This window comes from Euprymna scolopes, chromosome 44, assembly GCF_053919585.1.
Source record: "Euprymna scolopes isolate OS-2025 chromosome 44, ASM5391958v1, whole genome shotgun sequence".
In the NCBI taxonomy this organism is placed as follows: domain Eukaryota; kingdom Metazoa; phylum Mollusca; class Cephalopoda; order Sepiida; family Sepiolidae; genus Euprymna; species Euprymna scolopes.
Genome location: NC_136525.1, coordinates 8454295 through 8472693, shown reverse-complemented (window position 1 = coordinate 8472693; position 18399 = coordinate 8454295). Strand labels below are relative to the sequence as shown.

The 18399-nt window shown below is 32.6% G+C and overlaps 2 protein-coding genes and 1 pseudogene across 8 annotated transcripts in view; 1 reads left to right on the top strand and 2 right to left on the bottom strand.

The window, feature by feature from the left end:
- Positions 1-812: 812 nt before the first annotated feature.
- LOC145268679 (protein sidekick-2-like) overlaps positions 813-18399 on the bottom strand; it is a 363221-nt gene continuing 345634 nt past the window's right edge. For 6 of the 7 annotated variants that reach the window (XM_080124179.1, XM_080124177.1, XM_080124180.1 and 3 more), the window contains 5 exons: positions 14008-14181; positions 12359-12508; positions 10178-10316; positions 4894-5017; positions 1515-1873 (listed from right to left, as the gene is read on the bottom strand). In XM_080124179.1, coding sequence (XP_079980305.1) covers positions 1604-1873; positions 4894-5017; positions 10178-10316; positions 12359-12508; positions 14008-14181 — 857 coding nt within the window. In that variant the 3' untranslated portion in view covers positions 1515-1603. Of the gene's footprint in view, positions 1874-4893; positions 5018-10177; positions 10317-12358; positions 12509-14007; positions 14182-18399 lie in introns of all 7 variants that reach the window. The other variant, XM_080124182.1, reaches the window with a different exon arrangement.
- Positions 3487-18399, bottom strand: part of LOC145268680 (uncharacterized) — a 175977-nt gene continuing 161064 nt past the window's right edge. Inside the window, exon 2 of the mRNA XM_080124184.1 lies at positions 3487-3571. The gene's annotated coding sequence lies outside the window, so the exon portion shown is untranslated. The remainder of the gene's footprint in view (positions 3572-18399) is intronic.
- On the top strand, positions 18013-18129 carry LOC145268968 (5S ribosomal RNA; annotated as a pseudogene).

Genomic DNA, 18399 nt, shown 5'->3' with positions numbered 1-18399 from the left:
AAAATCTGAATTTTTTTTCCCCTAAACAAACTTTTAAAAAAAATATTTCAAATTAATGATAAAACGTTGATTGTGGATGATTCTCTCGTAACAGTCTTTTTCCGGAAATAATGTTCACAAACACATACGGTATTTTCCAAAAAAATAGTTCCTGCAAGTGCATCAATTTTTTTTTTTTTTTTTTTTTTCAAATAAAATTATTTAAAATCTCATTTTTTTTTAATTCCAAATTAATGATAAAAGCTGGTTGCAAATGATTCTCTCGTTGTCGTGGCCTTTTTTTTTTTCCAGAAATAATATCCGTAAAAACATTCGGTTTCTTCCAAAGAAAATTTAAAATCTGATTTTTCTTTTCTTTCAAATTTATCAAAAAAGTTGTTAGTGGATTATTATTAGTTTTTTTTTTTTTTTTTTTTTTTTGATAATCTTTTTCTCCAACTGGAAGCGTGTTTGGTTTTTCGTTAAGGATCATACTTTTTTGTTAACAAAGCCATTCAGTGGAGGTGACGTCCGACAAATTTTAAGGTTCAGATGACCAACACTGTATATAATGTAGCCCCCCCTTTTTTTTTAAAGCAAATATAAAAATAGAAATTTTATTCAAACAGTTTTTACTTGAACTTTTGACAAAATTATAAAAAAATGTTTACGCACTTTTTTTTTTTATCAAACGTCAGACGAGTTGATAATTCTTTTTTTTTTACATCAAACATAAAAATAGAATTGTTATAAAAAATATTTATGAACCGCTTATTTTTTTATTTTTTTTTTTAAAATAAATATTTTTTAAAGAAATTCTCGTTGGGGAAAAAAAAAACAAAAAAAACTGTTCATAAATATTTTTTAAACAAATTCTCGTTGGAAAAAAAAAATGTTCATAAATATTTTTTAAACAAATTCTCGTTAAAAAAAACAAAAAACTTCATAAATATTTTTTTTATAACTTCTATTTTTATGTTTGATGTGAAATCACCTGATGTTTGATTTAAAAAAAAAAAAACACTTCAAACATTTTTCTTATAAAATTTATTTTGTTAGAAAAATTCAAATAAAGACTGAATAAAATTTCTATTTTTTATAGTGGCTCAAAAAAAGCTACATTATCTAACAGTGTAGGTCATCCATCCTTAAAATTAGTCAGTCGTCACTTCCGCTGAATGACTTTGTAAACAAAAAAGTACAACTCTTAACGAAAGAGTTCAGTCCCTCCCCCCCCCAATTTTTTTTTTCACATTTCTCTCAGAGAAATAGTCTTTTTTTCAGAAATATTGTCCAGAAGCTCATTCAGTCCTGTAAAAAAGATTCTGATAAACTCCAAATTCAACAGGTTGATTTTTCAAATTGATGAGGATAGTTGATTGGATGTATTATTCAATGAAAAATAGTCCCTTTAAAGAGATAACTGTTCCAGAAGGGTTTTCGGTGGGCGAAAGTGCACATCCCATCAGACTCCAAAATTACCCAATAAGTTAATTCAAACAAACTTTTTTTTTTAAAAATATTTTTTGTCCAAATTTTGTTTCAAATTACTGATGAAAGCCGATTGGTGGAATTTTTGGTTTTGTATTTTCCCCACTTAAACGATACGTGTGGATTAACGGATTCATACAAAAGACGAAAATCCGGCCACTGGTGTCCGTGATCCGGCAGTATTATTGACCATCATGTAACCCCCATTAATGCTCATCCCATAAGTGCTGCTCTCAGCCTCCTCACTGTCTGTATAGTTATAGGCACCATACATTGATTTGGGGTTGCTCTGTTGCCACGATTGGCGCACAGTGTCGTTGACGTACTGGTTGTAGAATGTTCCAGTTGCCGTTGACACACCGGGATCTTTTGTACTTTCCAGTTCACTTTCATCTTCGCTTGGCTGAGGGAGAAAAAAAAAGAAGCAAAGTTCAATGTAAATTATTCAACAAAACATGTTTAAAGAAAGATTTTCTGCCAACATAAATTATTTTATATTGTTCTGCACCTCATTTTATAGTTAAGATGGAAGAAGTATTTTTAATTTTAAGAGTTATGTCCCTTTCCCCTTGCTTTGCTAAATTAGAAAGGAAAAACGATTTGTAGAGTGATCTCCCTTTGCCCTCCAGATTTATCAGGCTGATATGAAAGTTCGGGTTTGTATTACTGTACACAGATTCGAAAAAGTTGTCAAAAAACAAATATATAACAAATAAATGTTATCAAAGGCAAGATAAGTTACTTTTCTACCTAACTGGATATATTTTTCGTGTTTTTATTCAATGTAACATATTTATTTAGCTTGAAAAGCATACAGTGTTTACCGATGCGATGCAATGATGCATTGGAAAATTCAAAATGGCGGCCGACGCTCTCTTTAACACGGTTAGTTCAGGAAAAGATGTTATAAATAATAAACTAGACTAAATACTGTTAGAAATTCGCTCATTATATGTTACCGTGACATAAGTTGACATATATTCGGTGTTTTTTATTTGTATTTTGTCTAGTTTATTATTTATAACACCTTTTCCCAAACTTACCATGTTAAAGAGAGTGTTGGGCGCCATTTTGAATTTTCCAATACATCGGTAAACACTGCATGTTTTTCGAGCTGAATGAACATGTTAAATTGAATAAAAACACAAAAAATATATCCAGTTTGATAGAAAAGTAACTTATCTCGCCTTTGATAATATTTATTTGTTATATATTTGTTTTTTGACAAGTTTTTCGAATCTATGTGTACAGTAATACAAACCCGAAAGTTCTTGCGGTTTTTAACTCAAATTCAGATAAACAAGTCTTGGCTCAAACAAAAATTTATTGATCAAAATACGTACCATAAAAATCAACACTTTTGTCCCACGCGAAAGTGTATTTATGCCAGTAATATAAAAATCTAATATAAAATCTAAATGAATATAGAATAAATAATATAAAATATAAAAAATCTAATATATATCTAATGAATAAAATAAAGCAAGATATAAACGATGCTTTAGACGTTATGTGAATAAAAAGGAAAAACCTAAAAGAGTAAAAACAAAAATAAAATCAACGTTTCGGTCCTATTTAAGGGGACATCATCAGGATGTAGTATATCCTCGCCTAGAAATCCTGATGATGTCCCCTGAAATAGGGACGAAACGTTTATTTTATTTTTGTTTTTAATCTTTTAGGTTTTTCCTTTTTATTCACAAATATACATATATATATATATATGAATAAAATAAAGCAAGATATAAACGATGCTTTAGACGTTATGTGAATAAAAAGGAAAAACCTAAAAGAGTAAAAACAAAAATAAAATCAACGTTTCGTCCCTATTTCAGGGGACATCATCAGGATTTCTAGGCGAGGATGTACAGGAAGACGGTCATATATCACATGCGAAAGAGGAGAAGTTCAGTTCTCTTTCTGTTCTGGAGAGAAAAAATTTCATGATGAAAAGAGAATTTATATCTAGTGTGTGTGGAGGGGGGTCGGGTTATATACATATATGCATTTAAAAAATTTTTATTTTTTATTTTTTTTTTTATTTTTTATCATCATCAACCAGGATCTAAATTAATGTTTTGTTCATTTATTATTATATTACCTATCATTGGGGCTACATTATAAAATCCTTTTCTTTGTTTGATGGTGTTAATGTTTGAAATTAAAGCAGATTCAATAAGTCTCCGTTTTGCTCTATCTGGGATGGATTTTAAGATTTTTGCACGTCCAAAGCCGAACATGGCCACTCTTTTGGCTTTGGACGTGCAAAAATCTTAAGTTTCATCTTTTAGAAAAGTTTTGGGATTTCATTTTTTTTTTTGTTGTTGTTGCGGTTTGGATGCTTGATAGTTATATTCGTTGTGATAGCACTTCAACAATTCAGTCATTCGATATCACTATTATTATACTGTTGTGAATTATATTAAAGGGTCTTTTGGTGGGTGGGTGGGAGGGGTTATATTCTTTGGAAGAATCCTATTTCTTTGATATAGGATAGGATTTTTTCAGTGTTGTTTTTTTTCCAAAGATTTTCTTAGGGTCTTTTCCTTGTAATGTTTTTCCCTTATTTCTGAGAGGTCTATGCACTCGGTTAGCAGGTGTTTTATAGTGAGTGGTGTTTGGCAGGGAATACATTATGGTTGTGTTTCTTCTTTTAGGAGGTAGGAATGTGTTCGGTGTGTATGACCTATTCTCAGTCTTGTTAGTATGACATTTTGTTTTCTGCTGTTTGTTTTTTTGATTTCCCTGTTTTGTTATTTTTGACATGATTTTATATCGTTTGCTGTTTGGGAAATCAATCCAGTAGTTTTGTCATTTATTTTGGACTAGCCTAGATGCCTGACGTTTGGGGGTGTGCGTTGAGCACAAAAAAAAAAAAAATGGTAGTCGGCAGGCAGGCTTGAACCTGTACCGTGAAGGAGGAAAAAAAAAAAGCGACATCTTTGCCGTTGCACCCATCGCCAAAACGGAAGTAGTGAATGTTTCAATTAAGACTAATCAATCAAAAAGAGGGGAGGACTTTCAAAAACTATCAGGGAAAAAAGCGACTCCTTCATGTAGAAAAGTGCCGAGTTGAGGGTGAAGGAATTAATGTCTTTAGTCAATTTTTCGATATTTGTCTTCCGAAGGGTCGAGCTTCAAAACGATACCGATCTCATGAAAATCGGTCGCCTCTGTCGAAAGTTTTAGGCAAACATACATACAGACATTTAAACAGACAGGTGATATTTATATTATAGTTGTATGTGCTGATATTTATTTTAATGTCTGTGTACAAGATTTTGAAAGTGGGGTCGATAGGTTGTTAAATATCGATAGGTTGTTAAATATGATTGGATTGCCCGGGGTGATCGCACTGTTACACCCTTTGATTAAGCCTTAATATTATTAATTCGTTATTTGTAAGCATTTCTCATTTCATACCTCCGTTAATTCTTCAATATCAGGCTTTTCTGTCAGACTGCTGCTGTTATCATCCAAAGGTGGTTTGGCATCATTGTCATCATCTGAGTAAGTTACGCTTGCAGGACTTGGACGAGGCGGAGCCCTAGAGGACAAATAAAAAAACAAAGTTAAAATTGAGACACATGTTATTAAGAATAAAATACAACTCGCTTTAATTCCTCTCAAAAAATACTTTGTCTACTTAGGTATTATTTTCTAATGGCTACCATTTAAGAAGTAAAAAAAAAAAAAAAAAAAATAGTACTTGTTCAGAATACAACCCATGCTGGAATAATAACTTATTTAGAAATCTATTCTTAATATTGGGAAAGGGGGGAGCTTTTAAACCATTCTGTACTTTCACCTAACAATTTAAACACTCCAATCTCTGCCCCCGCCCTCGCCAATCTTTCACGAAAAACACCCATCTAGCTGAATCCACTGTGAAAAATTTCCCCCACTCTTTATCTGTGCCTAAATCAAAATGTGGATTCCATGAACAAAGCTTCTTTCTTAGAACTGCACGCCTGTGGAACTCTGTTCCGTCTGCCTGCTTCCCACCTGACTACAACTTGGATGTCTTCAAGTCCAACGTTAACAAATTCCTAATGAACCGCCCCCCTGAAGTAAACACTTCATCAAATCTCCACACTAACATACTGTACACACAATAACCCTTATCCCTGAGTGGCTTCTGGGCCTCGATAAGTGGTGACTACCGTGTAAAGAAAAAAAAAAAAAAACATACCGTGAAAATTTAATTTAACTTGAAAATACTATCTAAAAAAAATAGCATGGTTCATAGTCTGCACAAATACCTTTTTTCTTTAAGTTTCAAATAAATATTTTTGCTAAGTATGAAAAATATTAAAGATTGAATAAGAAAAGTTACCCTATTGTGTTAGCAAACTATTGTGTTACAATAGTTTGCTAGAGACAGCAAATATAAAACCTTTTTAACTTTGACCCCTTGGCAGCCAAATTTTTGGCCAAAAACCGATTAAAGAGCTTGCCAGATGTATGAATACACTTTATGTAAAATTTCAAATGTTTAGACCAAAAATTGGCCGAGTAATTTGGTAGAGACCGCAGAGGTCAATTTTCTTTTTTTCTTTTTTTAAATTCGACCCCCAATTTTTACCCCTTAACATTTATTATTTCGAGCTCCAATCAAATTAAAAAGTTTAATCCATGTCCAAGTAATCTACATGTAAATTTCCAAGTGTTTAGACCCAAAATTGGCAGAGTAGTTTGATAGTGTTTTCAAAAGGTCAAATCGTTGAACTTTGATCCTTTGAAAGCAAATTTTCTGGCCAAAAACTGATTAAAAAGATTTTCCCAAATCTCAATACCCCTTATGTCAAATCTTGAGTCTATAGATTGAAAATTGACAGAGTAGTTTGGTAGAGAAATGTACACACACAAGAAAAAAAAAGGAGAAACAAATAAAAAGTGAAAAAAAGATTGACTTATTCACAAGTATACATGGTATATTCAATTTACAATAACACACAGAAAATACCCGTTTAATAATATAGCCCAAACTATGAAAATAGTGTTGATTTGAAATATAGAACTGACCCAAATGAGATAAATTAATAAATACTCAGAAAGTAATATTGTGCTACATAGTTCAATACAAATAATAAAATCACATTGTAAGAGAATCTTTAATTTACTCATTCAGTCCAGCACTTCTTGGTAGTCAATTTTCTTCTTTTTTTCCCCCCTGTTTCTTTCAAATGTTCCCTTTTTTATTCGTCCAATAATAGATACCGTAATTTAATTTAAAATTTTAATTTAACTGGAAATTTCAGCTCAATGAAAAAAGTCAGATCGATTAATTTAATTTTATGAAAAATATATTTTTTTAAACCAATAACAGTTATTTTTTATTACTTTTTTTTTCTACTTATGCAAAATATGGACCATGCTGAAATAACATTTAGAAACCCATTCTTAGCATGAGGAGAGAAGGCCTTTTTTAGAACTATTTCTGTACTATCACTCAGCAATTTAATAAACAAAAGCGACCAATAAGGCAATAAAGACAACTAGTCTCTCCCTCTTCGATAAATTCAAAAAAAGAGTTGTCAATCTAATTCGGTCCCACTTTATCAACTAAACTCCAGGCCCTGTCCCATCACCGCAATGTTGCATCACTGTGCCTGTTTTACAAATATTTTAATGGAATGTGTTCTGATGAACTCGTTTCACGTGCCCCCTCGACGTACATATCCCCGACAAACCCGCTTAGCAACAAAATCTCACCCCTTCATTGTTGTTGTCCCTAAATGCCAGAAAGCTTTCTATTCTAATAGTTTCTCCACTCGAACAGCTAGACTCTGGAATTCCCTTCCTACTGCCTGCTTCCCTGGCTATACTGATATGCAGAAGTTTGAATGTAACATGAACAAATATCTTGTTAATGTTTTCTAGACATGGCCACAAATAGTAGCTCCCTTACGTCCAAGTGGCGATTTGCTTTGTAAGGGGTGAACATGAGTAAAAAAAAAAAAAAAAAAAAAAAAAAAGGGGCCGCAACCGATAACAGTCAAGGAGAGAAACAAAGGCGACAGACATTAGTCAACACTGGTTTGACCTTCGCCTTAAAACATGCATGTTTGAAGGCAAAGGTCAAACCATCGCCTACACATTTGTAAACCAATATAAAATAACCAACTTTCTCCAGCAAGATTTATTTTTTTATATAGAGTGCATATATATATATTTTTTTTTTCTGATTTAAAAATAAAAATCCCTACAAAAAAAAAAAAAAAAAAAAAAAAAATTTATAATAATATAACTCTGGCTTTTTACTTTTTCATACCAATCCAGAGTGCCTTATTATTTTATTTTTTTTAATGACATTTTCACCCCAAAAAGGCACAGTGCCACTTTGACATAAGAGGCTACTATCAGGGACACAAATTAAAGGGATACTACGTAGGGAGTTGAGCAGCTAGATATCTGTTCACATTACATTTGAACTTCTGCATGTCAGTACAGTTGGGAAAGCAAGAAACCGTACGGGATATCCAAAGTCTAGCAGTTCTGGGGAAGAAACTGTTAGAGCAGAAGACTTTCTTACATCTAGGGATCTGTGTAGGGGTGGGATTTTGCTGCTTATCGGGTTTGTCTGGAGTATTTATGTCGTTAGGGACTGGAACAGCAAGTTTTTTGTTATTTACAAATAATATGCCTGCCATAAAAACGTTTAGTTTAAAAAGTTGTACATATATATATATATATATATAAAGAGAATTTCTAGCCCCTGTTTTGAATCCTTTGCTATGGTACACATAAGTTTTCTTTCGAGCCTTCAAAACAGTTAATTTAAGCCTGTGCTCGTCCTTCAAAGTGGATGCTCTAGGGAGACAAGATCCAGATTTCCTTTTTACCAAGCGTTCGAATTCGAACCTTTGACCAATTCGCTTCACTACAGAAAAAGATGTTTTCATATTTTCTTTTCTTAAAATATAAAAATTCTGCTTGTAAGTCATTTTCGACTGCCTTAATCCTGCAATTCGGTTTTTTATATCTTTTTTTTTTTTTTTTTTTTTTTTTTAATTACATTTTCACCCCAAACAAGGCAAACTGCCACTTTGGTGTAGGGGGCTACTATCAGGGGCAACAACTACTGGAGTACTATGTAGGGATTTTGGCAGCAAGATGTCGGTTGAACTTCTGCACGTCAGTACTGTTGGGGAAGCAGGGACCTGGAATGGAATTCCAGAGTCTAGCGGTTCTGGGGAAGAAACTATTGGAGTAAAAAGATCCTTTACATCTAGGGATCTCTACAGTGTGGGGGTGGGATTTAGCAGCCTGTCGGGTTTGTCGAAGGTGCTCACGTCGTGGGGGGCACAAGATGCGGTCGTACTATAGGATTCATTTTTCCACTTATTATTATACTAGCGGGGGTACCCGGCGTTGCCCGGGTGTTTGGAGGTGTGTATGTAGGAGAGGGTGACCCTGTTTTAATATTATAAAAAAACACGATGTAAAAAAAAATTGAAAAAAACAAAACAAAGCAAAAAGAAAAAGGTGTAAAAGAGGAAAAAAAAGTTTAGGTAGGAAGGTAGGCTCGAACCCAAAGCACCGATGCTAAGGTGGAAAAACAAAGCCAGAAATGTTACCCCTACGCTAAAGAGACATACAATTGAGAAGGGATAAAATTAAACCTTTAAAAACACTTGCAGGTGGTTTAAACTAACGTCAATGTTTTCTAGGTCAAACATGACGTCATTAGTAGCAGAAGGAGAGAAAATGATTTTTTTTTTTTTGGCACCCCTCCTTGTAGAAAAAGGTCCAGTTTAGGGTGAAGGAATTAATGTTTTGGGCCAATTTTTCGATATTTTTCGTCCAAAAATGATACCAATCTTGTGAAAAATCCATTGCCTCTGTCGAAAGTTTTTGCGAGACACAAAAACATATATACATTTTCGCTTTTATATATATATATATATATATATATATATATATATATATAGACTTTTGCTATTTGTTATTTACAGGTCCATTAAAAAAAAAAAAAAAAAAAAAACGGGCCCAAGATGTTTATGTAAATTAGATCTATACTCTGAAGTATTATATTGCTTGTACATTTTAATTAGCAAGTAACTTCAACCTTATAAAACGTAGTTTAATAACTCTAAACCTACTTTTGGGCCACCCTGTGTATATATACAGGGTGTCCACAAAGTCTGACTACATTATGTAGCCAGACTTTGTGGGCACCCTGTGTATATATATATATATATATAAAATTATTACTATGATAATTTTTTTAATACCTATGGACATTAATGCTTCATCCTTTCAGGAATCTATCAATGCAGGGAGTTATGATTACAGCTGGTTGGGAGATTCGAACCTGGCCACAAAACCATCTGACTCTATTAGCAAGGAACAAGTCTGGCTACATAATGTAGTCAGACTTTGCGAACACCCTGTATATATATATATATATATATATATATATATATATATATATATTAGTAAAACTGGTAATTAGTAAAACCCTGAAGAGAGTGCTCAATACTATTGCAGAGCAAATATATGTTTTATTTTTTATTACCATTTTATCTGTTTGGTTACATATGTTATGGATGTTGGACCATAGCTTCCAAATATTAACAACCATTTCTGTAAGGTCTGAGGAGGCTGTTGGATCGTAAACATGGTCCAACATCCAAAACATATGTAACCAAACAGATAAAACGGTAATAAAAAAAAATACAACATATATATAAGCTTTACTTACCGCATGCTCCGTAAGGATCCAGTTCGCAAGCTCAAGTTTCTCCGAGATTGCCGTCTGTCAAATGTTGAAAATCCGCCATCATCTACTGGTGGTGGCTCTAGTGGTAAAGGTGGAGTGTTTCGTTTTCGCATACTTTCACCTGGAATCGTCAAAGAAAAAAAAAATCATGATCATTTTGGCAGATCCAAAGTTATCAGAAAATACGAGGTTCCTTCAATAAGTTTCCAGATTTTTTTTTTTTTTTTTTTTTTTAGTCGGAGACTCTTGAAAATTCAGTCTGTTATTACTATGTATCTTATGAGATGACCGACGAATTTTTATGATTTCAGGTTCAAATGAACAGCTACAGTAGGAATTGGAATACACCCTACTAAAGCCTGATTATCATAACTGGTGAATTTCCAAAATGTAATCTGGACGTGAGGACACTTTAGAATGATATGCAATAAGTTTATGGTTTAAAATGCCACAGAAATGTATGGAATGCTCCAGACTGCTTTTGGACCATCTTGCATGAATCGAGCATCAATTTTTGAGTGGCATAAGAGATTTAAAGAAGGCAGGGAATCTGTGAGGGAGGAGTAAAGAAATCAGAACACCAGAGTTGATTGGCCAAATAAAGAATTTCATGAATAAGGATCATCGTGTGTCTTTAGAGACAGTAAGTGCACAGTTTGATGTCAGTGTGGGAACTGTACACACAATTATTCGTGAGGAACTGAACAAGATTTGTGCAAAGTTTATCTCAAGGGTGCTCTAAGAAAATCACAGACTGTTTGGCCAAGATGGGCATCAAGACAGTTCCTCACCCTCCCTCTAGTTCAGACCTTGCTCCCTGTGACTTTTGGTTATTCCCTAAGCTCAAGGAAAACCTTAGAGGCTGTCGTCATGAGATGATTGAGTGAGATGAAAGAGGTTGTGACTAGGATACTTCTATGGAACCTTCCAGAAGTTGTTGGAACGGTATAACAAGTGTATTGCAGCCGGAGGAGATTACTTCAAAGGGCACTAGAGTTTCATGTTGTTTTTTCCTATATTTTGCTCAAGTAGAGTTTCATTTTTCTCAAGTCCGGTTCACGTTTTCATTGTTCTTCCATTTACATATCAAAAGAATTGGCTTTCATTGTTTCCGAAGAAGTTCAAGAGTAATGTAAGCAGACTTCTTGCTGCTCAACTCCCTACATAGTATCCCTGCAAATTATGTTCCAGATAGTAACCCCCTACATCAAAGTGGCATTGTGGAAGTGTTGGAAGTGAAAATGCAAAAAAAGATTTGCTACTAGTATCTCACTCTTGGATAAGATTCCAAACAGTCGTCAACCTAATACATCCTGTACTGTCAGCTAGGTTTCAACCTCTATCCCATCGATGAAATGTTGCAGCTCTCTGCCTGCTTTACAAGTATTTTAATGGAAGGTGCTCGACAAACTACAAGCCCTTGTACTCCACTTGATGTAAATACCTCAGAGAAACCAGACAAGCAGCAAAATCCCACCCCTACACAGTAGAGATCCCTAGATACCAAAAAGCCTTCTATTCTAATAGTTTCTTCTCTAGGACAGCTAGACTTTGAAATTCCCTTCCGGGTCCCTGATTGCAAACCCCACAAGCAGCAAAGTCCCACCCCACAAGCAGCAAAGTCCCACCCCACACACAGTAGAATTGTCAGAAAGCCTTCTACTCTAATAGTTTCTTCCCCAGAACTGCTAGAATTTAGAACTCCCTTCCGAGTTCCTGCTTCCCTAACTGTACTGACACGCAGAAGTTCAAGTGTAATGTACACAGACATCTTGCTGCTCAACTCCCTACATAGTATTCTTGCAAATCATGTCCCCGATAGTAGCTTCATACATCAGAGTGGCACTGTGCCCCCCTATTTTTTTTTTACTTGCTGGAAGGGCACTGTTTATCAAGGTTAAGACACCACTCAAGGATAAGAGTAAATTAGTTACTGATGATCAGTAATGGTGGAACTTTAGTAGAGTTCAAGTCCAATGTAAACAAGTTCTTGATGAGCCGTTCCACTTAAGTTAACAAATTTACCGAATTTCCATTACTAACGATTGTCTAATTGACTACTGTACACTCTTTAACCCTTATCCTCGAGTGACCTCTGGGCCTTGATAAGTGGTGATGCCCATGTTAAAAAAAAAAAACACTTTAATTTCCATCTATACTTACGTTTCAACTTCCGTTTTCTGCCAACAAGGACCAATAGCAGAATAACGGTCATGATTACAATGAGACCGCTGAGGGCTATGATTACCAGGAACCACCATTCTGAATGGAACGGTCGGGAAACCAAGTGACGTTTTCCATCGACTGGGGAACCTTGAGAGCAAAAACAAAAACCATTACAATCTATTCTTTTTTTTTTGTTTATTTTTTGCTTATTTATTTTTTTTGTTTATTTTTTGTTTATTTTTTTATTTATTTTTTTGTTTATTTTTTTGTTTATTTTTTTATTTATTTTTTTGTTTATTTTTTATTTATTTTTTGTTTATTTTTTTATTTATTTTTTTTGCTTATTTTTATTTATTTATTTTTTGTTTAGTTTTTGCTATTTTTTGCTTATTATTTGTTTATTTTTTATTTTTGCTTATTATTTGTTTATTTTTTATTTTTGCTTATTATTTGTTTATTTTTTATTTTTGCTTATTATTTGTTTATTTTTTATTTTTGGTTATTATTTATTTTTTGTTTATTTTGTATTTGCTTATTTATGTTTGCTTATGTTTTTAATTTATTTTTGTTTATTTTTTGCTTATTTATTTTTTGTTTATTTTTTTTTTATTTTTACTTTTGTTTATTTTTACTTTTGTTTATTTTTATTTGATTATTTTTTGTTTATTTTTATTTGATTATTTTTTGTTTATTTTTATTTATTTTATTTGTTTATTTATTTGTTTATTTTTTGTTTATTTTGTAAAATCCTTTGCTTATTTTTTGTTTATTTTTTTGTTTATTTTTATTTTTGTTTATTTTTTATTTGATTATTTTTTGTTTATTTTTTGTTTATTTTATGTGTTTATTTTTTGCTTATTTATTTGTTTATTTTTTATTTTTTAAAATCTTTTGCTTATTTTTTTGTTTATTTTTTTTTTCAGCTGAAAAACATTTAGTTTGAACACATATCTGAAGGAAAATTTTCTACCCAAAATCTAATATATAAACGGCTATGTGTCTGCCTGTCTGTCTCCATATTTTCAAACTATCTCTTTCGAAACTAAAAATCACAGAGCAATACTAAGGGCCTCAAATGATTGGATTTTTTATAGGCCGTTCTTTTATGGGTCTTTAGTTGGTTTTAATCGTTTTTAATGGGTCCAAAATGGGTCAAAATTTAAAAAGAAAATCATTAAACATTTTGTACATTCATCTTATTTCATTTTTAATTTTAAATCAGTTTATATGCATGTCACGTTGGTATAGTGGTAACGTCACTAGCTCTGAATATTTCAGTTTCGATTCTAGCTGATGGCACCTAAAATTTTTTTTTTTTTACTTTTGAAGTGACGACCATAATAATATATACAAAATCTAGACAAGTTAAAATATATTTAAGCATATTTTACACCCAGGCAAAGTCTCATATAAAGAACTTTCATCTAACAATATTGATGCCAATTAAGATTGCCATATAAAAAAAAATTATATTAATAAAAAAAGGTGGAAACTGAAAAACTCATTCCGTTACACGTCTTAATTTGTTTTAGCTTGGGATTATCCGTTACACCTCAGCATTGTTGTCACGTTCTATAAATTACCGTTGTATACATACATAAACAATGCTTCAAGCAAACTACATTAATTTTTTTTTCTTTGCTTACCTATGGAAGGGTCCTCAATTCTTATAGCATCAGATGGTTCGCTGGGGTAACTAACTCCAAGCCAATTTATCGCCATGACACGAAATTGGTAAATATCTCCAGCATCAAGACTGTGGACATTGAGAAGGGCATCAGTTTGTGGCGATTCTTTTAGTAGAATACTCAGCCAAACACCTGAAGAAAAAATAAAACAAAATAAAAAATAAAACAAAATAAAAAATAAAACAAAATAAAAAATAAAACAAAATAAAAAATAAAACAAAATAAAAAATAAAACAAAATAAAAAATAAAACAAAATAAAAAAAAAAATAAAACAAAATAAAAAATAAAACAAAATAAAAAATAAAACAAAATAAAAAATAAAACAAAAAAAAAAAAAATAAAAAATAAAAATAAGAAAAAAAAAATAAATAAATAAAAAATAAAAAAAAAATAAAAAATAAATAAAAAAAAAAATAAATAAAAAAAAATAAATAAAAAATAAATAAATAAAAAAATAGAATTTTTTTAAAGTGATAAAATCAGAAAAAATTAACACTTAGACTTCAGGTTTATAACATTTTTATCTTGTAGATCATAGTATTAGGTTGACATGATAGTTCTTGCGGTATTTTAAATTTTTATTTCGATGTATTTTTCAAATAATTTTTCGTTATACTATCTTTACTTTATATATCATTTTAAAAAGCGTTTTTGCTCTATCTAATCGTATAAATTACAATCGTTTTGAAGCAATTATACCTTCTTTTCAGAAGGTTGAATACCTGATGGAAAAAAAAAAGCGAATTCGTACAATTTTCTAATTTCAATTCAAGCTAGGCCAAAAAGCTTCTGAAACAGCTCGCGATATCAACGAAACATGTACTGAAATTCAAGCCATTATTACAGACTTTAACCACTGCGCCACTGGTCCGCAGTGGTTAGAGTACGTGGAAAAATTAATTGTTACAGTGATATTCTCCTGAAGGTTGAAGGTTCAATCCTCAGTGTGGGCAGCCGAAAAATACAATTGCGAATTACTTAGGACCTCTATCCAGTCATGGCTGACACAACAAGAGCACGCTACCCCGTGAAATAAATAAAAGGTTAATTCGAAATTCTGTCCAATTCCAAAGTTCGACAAGATACACCTGAAGAAGGTCGGAGGTTACATCAACCGAAACGTTGTGAAAAATGACACTCAAGATGAGAATAGTAGTTTGATGAATCAAAATAAGACGAATAACCAATCTTGGTCTCTAAATTTCAGAAACGTAATAGTAGCGTTATTTAGAAATCCATTTTATAACATGGAAGCGGTGGCGTTTTTTTTTTTTTTTAAACTATTCCTGTACATCTACCTAACAATTTAATAAACAAAAGAGACTGTTCGTATTATTTGGATTCATCAAACTACTGATCTCATCTTGAGTGTCATTTTCACAATATTTCGGTCAATATAACCTCCAACCTTCTCCGGATCTATCTTTTCAAACCCGGGTATCTGTATGGAATTTCAAACCAAACCCTTTAATCAATTCACAGGGGTAGAATGCTCTCGTTTTGTTAGCTGGGAAGTTGCATCTTTTTTTCCGGATTCTTCCCAGACATTATTTTCCATTCTAGCAAATGTCTGAAAATTGTTTGAATCTCTCTTGCACTTGGTTCACTAAGTATGTTTGCCAGTTAGTTTTTGATATTCTTTTTCAAGAGTTCAGTTGCTTCGATAATTACTAGAATGATGGCAATCTTCCTAGGATTCCAATTTCTTTTTCATGTTGTACATAAGAGTTTAGTATAAAACAATTGTTTGAAAAAAAATTTGGAACATTTATTATATATATATATATATATATATATATATATATATGTTATTTGTTTTTGTGATACGTTTTGAATGAATTCAAATATTTACGAAAGTGCATTTTTACCAAAATGTGATTGTGGAATAATTTTCCCTTTAACCAACTTGGTACCATCACATGGGGAGTGGCATACATATTGTTTTTAGAATATAATTATCCACTGACATGTGTTTCGTCGTCTACAACTCATCAGAGTGGCTGAATCTAGTGAGATTCAAAATCGGGACCCTGCGGTAATGAGCCGTACCCGTGCGTCCATCTCGCTTGACTCTCTGGATGTATCGCAATTTATTTAGATGTTATTTGTTATTATATTAATTATATTTTAAAAACATACACTTCACTTGCCACTGGTATTTAACAATGTCGACTCAGGAGAGGTGTAGTTGGAGATTGCACACCTCCTGTCGCAAAAATTTCACGCGCAGGCACCCCTTTGTGGGTATTCATAGTCTGTCAAAGACTGAAGGAGCATGTTTTATACACTCATTCACATACAAATTGTTTAACTATATCACAGCTCTTCAGAGTGGCTAGACAAGTAACTGCCTCAAACTGGGATCGAAACTCCAATGTCTAGATGACAATCGACACATAACCTCTATGCCACTTGGCTACTGATAAGGTAGCTGAAATCATAAGCATTTTCAAACACCAGAAGCTCCATTTGTGTAACCAAAAAACATTGTATTTATATGCTAGTGACAGTCTATTATTTCACTCACCAGACTGCTCAACACAAGAAATGGAGTATATTTTCATCAGCCACAGAGACTATTTGGCTGTATCACAGCTTTTCAGTCTGGCTAGTCAAACAACTACCTCAAGCTGGGATTGAAACTATATATGAGAGAGAGAGAGAGAGAGAGAGACATACCTACATGTGTGTGTGTATATATATATATATATATATATATATATATAAATAAAAGTAAAATTGTCTGTGTGTGTAAATTTCCCTACCCAACTACTCTGACAATTTTCAATCTACAAACTCGAGATTTGACATAAGGAGCATTAATTGGTTTTCGGCCAGTAATTTGGCTCTCAAGGGTCCAAGTTCAACGATTTGACTTTTTAAAACTCTACCAGACTCCTCCGCCAATTTTTGGTCTAAACGCTTGAAATTTTAGATGTAGGTTCCTTGGACATGAATCAATATATATATATATATATGTATATATATATATATATATATATATATACACTTCAGAATAATGAAATGAAATGTCTACTGATATGCAAATCCAGTGATTTTCGGTCTCACAAAATATTATTAGATGTAATATTTTATATAATAGAATCCCCGCCAAATAAAATTAAGAAAGATGCAAGATTAAATACATAAATTTTGATTGATATACATGCGTGTACCAGATGGGTGATCATTTGGGAAGATCAGATGCTGTATGTACCATGCCGAGTCGTAGAAATTTCCAGGTTGGTATCCGAGAGCACATTAATTCAGTTTCTGTTAAAACATACATCCAGGAGAAGGAAACTGATGTAAAAACCTGCGGTTTACTGTATACTATGCCCCATGGCAGTCATCTGCACTGACAAAGGTTAGCAGTAATATCAAAAACTGTAGATGGTTCTACACAAAGCCTTCACCACCATAAATAAATCTGCGTGGATTTCCGAGCAACTTAATTGCTAGGGAGGAAGCTCATCAAGGACTTATGTATGATATGAAACGAAATTGGAAATTAAAAGACGTTTCAATTATACCAGTCATCATAGGAGCAACTGGGCTTATGAAAAAGAACTTTAAAAAAGTACATAGCAAGCATACCCGGTGAACCAAGTGCAAGTGAAATACAAACGATTGCACTGAAAGGGACGGCTAGAATCCTGAAAAGATCTCTTGGTTGGACTCACTAAAATAGGGGTAAATGTCAGACATCTGGTTGGATGTCCCATCCCCTAGAAGAAAAAGTTTAAGAAAAATGAAAAAAAAAAGTAAAATCAATGGGAGAGTCTCTCATAATAATAGGAAAATATATTGATCAATAAATCAATATATTTTCCTAATGTATCTAAACTTCATCGTCGAGCTTTTTATTATATCAAAAAGTATTCATTTTAGAATCTGTATATACTTCTTTAATAACCCCCCCCATATATATATATATATATATATATATATATATATATATGTCGTACGGCATAATCACGTTGACACACCGGTTCTCGTCAGATCACCAAAGTTAAGCAACGTTGAGCCTGGCTAGTACCAGATGGGTGACCATTTGGGAATTATAGGTGCTGTATGTGCTCTCCGCTTATCTCGGCATTGTTTCCACTTGCCACTTGGTATTCAACAACGTCGTCTCAGGAGAGGTGTGGCTGGAGATTGCGCAACTCTTATCACAAAAATTTCACACGCAGGCACCCTTACCCTGGGTATCCATAGTCTGTCAAGACTGAAGGAAGCCTTTTTAAATAAATTATATATATATATATATATATATATATATATATATAGTAGAAATGGTAATTAATAAAAACTGATGAAAGTGCTCAATACTGTTGTAGAGCAAATAT